The sequence below is a fragment of the Sinocyclocheilus anshuiensis genome, unplaced genomic scaffold (genome assembly GCF_001515605.1).
Source record: "Sinocyclocheilus anshuiensis isolate Anshui unplaced genomic scaffold, SAMN03320099.WGS_v1.1 scaffold587, whole genome shotgun sequence".
NCBI lineage: Eukaryota > Metazoa > Chordata > Actinopteri > Cypriniformes > Cyprinidae > Sinocyclocheilus > Sinocyclocheilus anshuiensis.
Genome location: NW_015552579.1, coordinates 384,791 through 393,451, shown reverse-complemented (window position 1 = coordinate 393,451; position 8,661 = coordinate 384,791). Strand labels below are relative to the sequence as shown.

Below are 8,661 nucleotides of genomic sequence, written 5' to 3'. Positions count from 1 at the left end.
CTAATAATGATCTGATCACCAGAATCGGGTGTTTGATTAAGGAGACATGCAAAACGTGCAGTTTTGGGGTGCCTCCAGGACCAGTGTTGGGAACCACTGCACTATTTTATATCATTAATTTCATTAAGGTGTGATTGTTTAATGTTTTCTGAAAGCCTATAAGCACAGACGAGGCGATGGACTCCCTCTCAGCAGGGTTTGTGTCTTCAGCTCCAGCTGCTCCCAAGAAGACAGATGAGGTGAGTATCTCGACAGCAGTTTGCTATCTATTTGCTTAAGTCAGGGTTTTTCAAAATGCACAGACCCCCAATTATAATGATCCCTTTACAGTCAAATTTTATTTAATTTTTTTTATTCCATGTATAAAGGCCCACTTATTCTCATTAAAAAAATTCATAAATATGTGTATATGGAAAATATATATATTTCTTAACATAAATGTTATATAGTTATTAAAATTATTATAAAAATAAGTTGACAATTTAAATAACAAATATTTTCTGCATACCCCTTTAGCGGCCTCTGGCTTAAAACATATTGGACTGTTTAGTTGTATATGCATAGTCTTGACTTAATGCAAAGTTTTGTTTCTTTGTATGATATTTATTCACTGTTTTTCAGAAAACTGAAACAGTAGGAGCAGTCGATGTTCGTTCGGCGGGCATCTCCAACTTTGCTCCCCCTCCACCCTATCAGGTAACAGCATTTTAAAGGGGTCATATGATGCGATTTCAAGTTTTCCTTTCTCTTTGGAGTGTTACAAGCTGATTGTGCATAGATAAGATCCCTGAAGTTGCAAAGATTAAAGTCTCAAAACCAAAGAGATATTCTTTATCAAAGTTAAGACTCTGCCACCCCCCACATATTCTGTTACACCAAATACACCAAATAATGATCTTTAAAAAAGCATCATATGACCCCTTTAAAACACTGCGACATTATTTAACCCTTTCCAAAACGAAACGTGTCTCTCTCATCTTAAGCAGAAACAACCGTCATCTCAGCCTGCTGCTGGAACCAAATCACCTGCTCCACCAGCTGACAAGAAAGCCAGGATCGAGACCCCTGCACAACCCACTAAACCAAAGACAGATCAGGTCAATAAAAAAAAACGTTTTCAACTTGATATTTGAATGAAATAATATTCTTTACATATTTTAAGGATTTAATATTTTAGATGAGTCAACATATTTTAATTCTAAATAAATTGAAATTGTGTCCATTTTCTCTTCCTCTTCCAGACGGACAGCTCCATGTCGCTGGACGCTCTCAGCGCTTTGGGTGATACACTGGGTGCTCCAGAACCACCCAAAAAATTACCTGAACTCAAGCCTGGGCAGATAGTTGATGTAACACTTCTGTTTATTCTTTCATAATTCTTATATTAGATTATAGTTTTCTATGTTTTTTAATCATTTACATGTTTTTGAGCAGGAGAAGAAATGGACATCAGAGAAGGGTGTTCGCGTCGGGGAGAGAGAAGACACACTCCCACCAGATTATAGATTCTCAGAGGAAGAGCTCATGAAATATCCTCCTCCTGAGAAAGAGGTCAGACACTGAATACAATATACTAAAAATTTCAAATTATTGTCTTCTATTAGTGTTAATTCTTATTCAATACTTTACATCTATTGAGAATGTTAACTTATGTGAGCAGAAATGAGTTTTAATAATGGTGTGTTGTGATGCTGCTGTCACTGGATGCTGTGTTCTGATCGGTGGATGTCTCTCTCAGCCCTCACTGAACACAGACGATGCACTGGACTTTCTTTCTGGAGGTTTCACGGAGCCCGCGGCAGCCCCTGTTGTTAAGGCCCCTGTTCCTCCTGCACAGGTAATAATTTATAATCATTTTCCTGAGAAATGTAAAGATGTTCCCAAGGTAGGACAGTCGTGGAGGCCTTACTGTGTTTATTTTGAGATAATGACTGGCTGACTGTACATTATATAACTTTTGGCTACTTACCAAATGAATAACTGGACATGAAATATTGATTTGATTTGAAATTGCTTTATTATGGGATAAAAACGTGACCGATACGAAAGACATTTGGGAAAATGATCAATAGTACAGTATAACATACATGACGGAAATATATTTAAAACAGAATGCAAAGATTAACCAAGTAATAATGCAGATAATTTTGTGTTAATGTTTCTCTTGAACAGATTAAGATGCTTTCTGTCTTTCTGATCTTCTTTTAGCCTAAAGTGGATGAATTATCAGCACTGGATGCTTTGGCAGGTGATTTTGTGGCTCCTGCACAGTCAGTGCCTAAGGTCAGTTTATTGCTCGATTCATATCTTTGCTATTATTGCACTCAGTCCAGTATTTCCTGTATTTGTTTTCACTCAGAAGATGATTTTTCTATTCTATTCCATTCTAATTCTTGTATGCTGTAGGTTTCTTCGGGGGCTCTTAAAACTGGCCCTCTGCAAACACCACAGAACGATGAGGTATTGCAAATACTAGACAAAAATTGTATTCACATAAGTCACAAAAATATATGAAATTGGTCATGTTAAGCATATCAGTGGTATTTATTGTGTTAGAACATCTTTTTGGACCCTACAGAGTTTTATTATCGCTCTATTTCTGTCCTGCTCTCTCATATGTGTAGGACGCTCTCAGTGCTCTGGGCGACACACTGGGTGCACCAGAGCCACCCAAAAAAGAAGCTGAACTCAAACCTGGGGACATCGTTCATGTAATAATTTTATACTACTTATGTTTTTGGTTTACAAATGTAAATGTGGCATAGGTGTCATTGCTACATTTCTTGATGTTTTTTTAAAATAATTGAATGTTTTTTGAACAGGAGAAGGATTTGACATCAAAGAAGGGAGTTCGTGTTGGAGAGAGAGAAGACACGCTCCCACCAGGTTACAGATTCTCAGAGGAAGAGCTCAAGAAATATCCTTCACCTAAGAAAGAGGTGATAACGCTGTCACATAGCATAACATGACACTGATCGTCATTAAGAAAGTCTCATGGATGTGTGTCATGATTGGTCACTGCTGATGGATCCTGTGATTTGATTGGTGGATGTTTCTTGTGTCCCAGCCCTCCTTAGACACTATTGAAGCTCTGGATATTCTGTCTGGTGATTTTATACCCCCTTCGGCTGGCAAGACCCCCGTTTGTCCTCCCTCTAAGTCTCCCGCTATGGTGAGATTCATGGATGTCCAAATAGGAAACAATAATCACAAGTCAAATCTATTTTATATCCCAGTTGTTTATCCAAGACAGCAATGAGATTAAATGTCTGTACACTACTGTGCAAAAATTTGGGGTTAAGATTTTATTTTTGTGAAATATTATTGCAATTTAAAATGTTTTAATTTGTTTTAAAATTCTAATGTGCTCATTTGGTGCTGAAGAAACCTTTTTTTTTTAATTATCAATTTTGAAAACAGTTGTGCTGCTTAATAATTGTTTTTTTTTTAGCCTTCAGATTCTGCTTCAGATTTGGCTTTAGATGCTCTTGCAGGTGATTTTGTCGCTCCTTCTTCTGCATCTAAAGTTCAGTCTGCCGTCTCTGGCCCCCCACACGCTGGCAGACAGGTAAATGTCTAATTTATCCATATTTACACACAATATACATTTTCTCACTTTGCTTCTATACTGACTTTCTCTTGTACTGTTTGTTGAAGTTGTCAGACGGTACCTCATCAGCTTTGGATGCCCTCTCAGACACTCTAGCAGACTTTAAAGCAGCCCCTGAGCCTGCCCCCGTCCCGCCTAAAGACGTTGTTAAGGTAACACTCGTTTTACTAACCCTTAGTAACCATATTTTGACCATTGATTGAAATGAAGCTGGAAAAACACCTTATTAATGAGTAAAATGTGAGAAGAACCACTAAACCTTGTGCTTCCTGCCATTGTGTGGTGCCTGCCACTCTGCATATCCTTACAAAGTATTCCAATATTAGGAAAAACTGGCTGAAGTTCATTTTAATCAAGGTTCCTAATTGTTTGTTTGGCAAAGATGCTCATTTTACATGCAAATATTTACATACGCTGCTTAAAGGTACAGCAGCAAAATCAATTTAACTCTATTTGAAGGAAAGGTGAAAAATGGTCATGCAAGATAAATTATGACAGTACTATATCCTGAAGTTCTCAGCACTTCTTTTCCCACCACAGGAAAAGAATATAGTTGAGGAGAGAGTGAATAAACCAGGTGAGAGAGACGACTCCCTTCCACCAGATCATCGGTTCAAAGAGGAAGACCGCAAGGTGACTTTCCTTTCTCCATCATGTTTCCATACCAGTGGATTTCATTTATAGACAATTTAAAACAAAAGATTTGAAAAATTTTACACTTATTCTTCGGTCTTCACCGCAGGCATTTGAAGCAGCAAAGCAGAAAGACGTCAAACCAAAGCCGGTACTTTATGAGAAAGATTATTTAATACAGATTTATATGTACCATTATAAGAAGTATTCATAACTTCAATAAACAAAAAAACAGCATTTCTATAATTTTGATCATTAAGAATCATTGTAGACATTTGACTGTCTCTGTCCATTTCGCAGACATCAATCGATGACACAGCAGCCCTTGACATGCTGTCTAGTGATTTTTCTGTAGTACCGCCCGTGAAGCCCTCAGCACCTGACGCCCAATGCTTCACCCCTGAACCACAACCGCCAACATTTAAGGTACCACAAACAAACCTGCCAAAGTAACATCCCTCTTTATTCTTTCTTCTTCAAAGTTCTTTACACAAATTCTGTGTTATATTTTTTTATTTGTCTTTGTTAACAGGCATCAGGTCCAGTTTTCGACGAGCTGGCGGAAAAAGTGATTCCCAACCTGACAGACCCCAAAGCCAAAGACAGCAAACCAAAGGTAAAAACCACATTTGACTTTCACATTTGTTTTCATATTATTCTTGTGAAGTCTAATATTTGAATAAAAAGACAAGGGAGATAATAAAAAGTAGGATAAAACTGTGCATGCCGATTCTGAAAGAGCAGCAGGTTTTTCCCCCCAGACCCTTCATACTGGTTCAAACCAGTTTATATCTGGGGTCTCTATCTTGATTACAGGGAAAGGCTGCAAAACCAAAGTCTAAACCAAAGTTAGGTTGTATTTGGAAATGAAATGCATGAATTTGGTTCTTATACTGTAGATTTGGCTCATGAACGGCAGCATGGAGAAACACTAACTCAAACGGAAAATCCCATTCAGTCACCATTCCATCGGCTGAAGCACAAACACATGGCTGTGTATGTTCTTATTCGCTGAAAACCTGGGGGACAGTTTGCGTTGTTTAAGCACTGTGGCTGGTCTGTTACTCAAACGCTTTGCATTTACAGCATACTGAATTCATTATTACTCCTAGTGTCCACATGGTGGTGCTCTGCTACAAAGCAACTTTCCTAATTCTCAACCACATGCTTGCATGAAATGATTGTATACTTGGTTTGCATATTTAAAATTCTGATTTTGTGTCCCAGAAACAGTCAGTAGAAGATTCATCAGCCACAGAGAAGCAGCCCGGTAAACTGAGCTCAGATGTGGTGCCTTCATCTTCCACAAAGAGCGGAAACAGATAGATCACACGTCAGTATATGTACAAACCTCTTTGAATTTTAATTTAGGTTTTTATTTGTTTATACTACCGTGTAAAGGTTCAGGGTCAGTACGATTAAAGAAAAGATGAAAGAAATGAATCAGAAAGTCATTTATAATGTTACAAAAGATTTGTATTTCAACTAAACGCTGTTCTTTTGAAGTTTCTATTCATCAAGAAATTCTGGGGGAAAAAAGTGGGAAGTGTCACAGTTTCCAAAAACGTGTGTATATATATATATATATATATATAATATTATGTTTACCCATGTATTTGTTTTTCAGATTTATGGTGTGTCTCCTCATCCCTAATACAAGCAACCATTAAAGGGAGCTTCTCAGTCTAGAAATATATTTTATGGTGGACATGGAATGAAACAAAAAAAAATTATAACTGCACACAGACACTTAAACATGTATTTTCAGAGTCCCCCTTCCTCTTCTTTTCTCCTAAAGCCAAGCAATAAATATAACAATCTTTTATCTCCTTGTGAATGATAGAACATGTATATACGGAAAGGATGTTTACATCAAGCGCATGTATTGTTCTGTTTTTTCAGTCATTTATTTTGGTGTGTCGTTGTGATATAATTTTTTCCACAGTTAAAAAAAAAAATTATGCCATATACAATTTTTTTTCCCCTCTTTACTGGGGTTCTGGCTACAGTTTTCCTGTTCACAGAGATGACAGTCTGTTGCAGTTTGAGGATCTATTGAGACACTAGTGTACAGAGATGCCGTAGGTTATGAATTCATCGTTTACATCGTTGCCGTAGATGACCGTGATGATGTCTTTTTGAATGCTGTTGAATGTCTGTATAATGATACTAGTCAAAAAAGGTTTATATGGGAGGTGTTTTTCTTTGTAGTTTGTTTCCTGAAGTGCACTTACAAGGATGCTCTCGAAAATAACTGTAAAATAATATTGCTAACACTAAACGCCCCATATGCCCATTTATCACAAAAGCCTTGGAAAATAATCGAACAGCTTGTGTTGCACATGTTGCACTCTTAAAATGTTTTCCACTTGATTTTGGAGGTGAAATGAGAATTTTTTAGCTTAAGCTCAAGGTTTTAAATGTATTTTCAGAACCACTAGTAAATTGACAGGTGTTACATTATATGTGGTGGGCAAAGTCAGGATCTTTCACTTTAATTCACTTGTTTAAGGGCAACCACAACGTTGCTGTTTTGCTTATCATCAGGGCTCACTGTTTGATGCTTTAAAATCTTCTAATAGCTTTCATAGCTGATGATAGAATCCTAAATATGACCTTTAAACCCAACAGTGTCATGAAATGTTGAACAGATTCAGATCCTAGAGCGTTCTAAGATGTTGTGTACTAGTCATTGTGACAGGACGGTATTTTCAAGAAGGGATTTTTACTTAAAATATAAAACAACTTGTTTTGTTAGTTTGGAATGTTCTGTTCTTAAAATCTTTATTCAAATAAAGGTGTAATGATGATAGGGGCACAAGTATATTATATTTTGGGTGTGTGTTTACAGAGAATGATAGTAGGCCTAGTTCATAAACTATTTATTAAATTCAGACCATTAGAACTGATTAGTCTATCTCTATGTATTGTGAGATTAAGCTATCAAAATTACACATACCAATAATCCAAGTATAAATAATCATTTCTGTGCTGTATCATAATTTCCATGGCGTTTATATGCTGGGATTAGGCTAATGTATGTTAAGGCTAAATTTGATTATTTTACATAAATTAAAGTAAAAAAAAAAACTCAAAACCTACTTTAAGCTAATTTTGAGTCATTGTATTTGGTCTATTCATATGACTAAACGATCTGTCCTTTATTTACACTTTCATATCTTACATATTTACCATAAATGTACATGCAGTATAATACTATAAACAAGAAAATGTTGCTCCCCATAGATGAGGGACAAAATAGCCTAGTACAAAATATAATGCATATTTGATGCATTTTATTCAAATGTCAGCACACAGACACTCAGTTCCTCTACAAGAACAGGAACAAAACTACTGAAAGGATGAAAAAAAATGTTACATCACAATCACAAAATCACAATATACCACAAACAGAAAATAAATACCACTCTAAAGTCCTAATACAAGATCAGGTCGAGCTGGCCGACAAACTGATTCCCAAAGCAAACCAAAAGTAAGAATCCGTATTTTGCTGAGCACTATGTGGACGCTGAACATTCATTTTCAGGTCACAGAGAGCTAGAAGTATCGCTAGATCTTTCACTAGATCATAAGACTTTCACATTTTTTCAGATATTATGCAGTATGTTTAGTAGTATGTTTAGCATGTAGTACTTATGTAGCATGTTTAGTTCCTGAACAGCAGCAGAGAGAAACACAAACTCAAACTACGGTACAAATCCCATTCAGTGACCTGTCGGCTGAAACACAAGCACATGGCTGTACATGTTCATATTTATTGACAGACAGTCTGCATTGTTTGAGCACCTTGTTTGCGTTTACAAACCTCTGAGAGTCTGCTCTGCCACAAACCAACTTTGGGTTATTTACAAATCAAAATTTTAGTGATAAGTATTCAAGACCTTAATTTGAAATTCTTTACATCACTGATATGGGTATATGGTATGATTACTTCATATTTTGTTTCTTTGCAACTGAATTTTAGTTACAAATGAATGTAGAAATAGACAGCAAAAGGAATGCAATTCGTTCTGTAAACTTAGTATCTCAGCACAATAATCTATGAGACTGATCTGATGTTCTTCATATCACTGACAGCCAGCAGATGGCAGATTTATCTTTTAAACCGATTACAGTTATGCAACGTGACACATACATTCTTTTAAATAAATTACATTTTTTAAATAAAATATTTAGCAAAACTGAGAAAAAATAAGATTTCCAAAACTTAATACATCCAACAGTAATGAAAGCAGATTCTATGAACATAAGAGTAAATTGGAAATATATGCATATGATTAAACTATATGCATATATGTGACCCTGGACCACAAAACCAGTCTTAAGTGTAAATTTTTCAAAATTGAGATTTATACATCATCTGAAAGTTGAATAAATAAGCTTTCCATTGATGTATG

General features: G+C 36.1%; 1 protein-coding gene across 16 annotated transcripts in view; it reads left to right on the top strand.

Moving 5' to 3' along the window:
- Positions 1–7,053, top strand: part of LOC107665233 (calpastatin-like) — a 34,359-nt gene extending 27,306 nt beyond the window's left edge. For 7 of the 16 annotated variants that reach the window (XM_016456028.1, XM_016456027.1, XM_016456026.1 and 4 more), the window contains 19 exons: positions 156–239; positions 622–696; positions 984–1,097; positions 1,242–1,349; positions 1,435–1,551; positions 1,739–1,885; positions 2,209–2,283; positions 2,407–2,460; positions 2,625–2,711; positions 2,823–2,939; positions 3,068–3,172; positions 3,452–3,568; positions 3,658–3,762; positions 4,151–4,243; positions 4,353–4,394; positions 4,544–4,669; positions 4,776–4,859; positions 5,471–5,576; positions 5,871–7,053. In XM_016456028.1, the coding sequence (XP_016311514.1) occupies positions 156–239; positions 622–696; positions 984–1,097; positions 1,242–1,349; positions 1,435–1,551; positions 1,739–1,885; positions 2,209–2,283; positions 2,407–2,460; positions 2,625–2,711; positions 2,823–2,939; positions 3,068–3,172; positions 3,452–3,568; positions 3,658–3,762; positions 4,151–4,243; positions 4,353–4,394; positions 4,544–4,669; positions 4,776–4,859; positions 5,471–5,569 (1,749 nt within the window). In that variant the 3' untranslated portion in view covers positions 5,570–5,576; positions 5,871–7,053. Of the gene's footprint in view, positions 1–155; positions 240–621; positions 697–983; positions 1,098–1,241; positions 1,350–1,434; positions 1,552–1,738; positions 1,886–2,208; positions 2,284–2,406; positions 2,461–2,624; positions 2,712–2,822; positions 2,940–3,067; positions 3,173–3,451; positions 3,569–3,657; positions 3,763–4,150; positions 4,244–4,352; positions 4,395–4,543; positions 4,670–4,775; positions 4,860–5,059; positions 5,093–5,470; positions 5,577–5,870 lie in introns of all 16 variants that reach the window. The other 9 variants (XM_016456023.1, XM_016456016.1, XM_016456024.1 and 6 more) reach the window with 4 other exon arrangements.
- Positions 7,054–8,661: the final 1,608 nt, after the last annotated feature.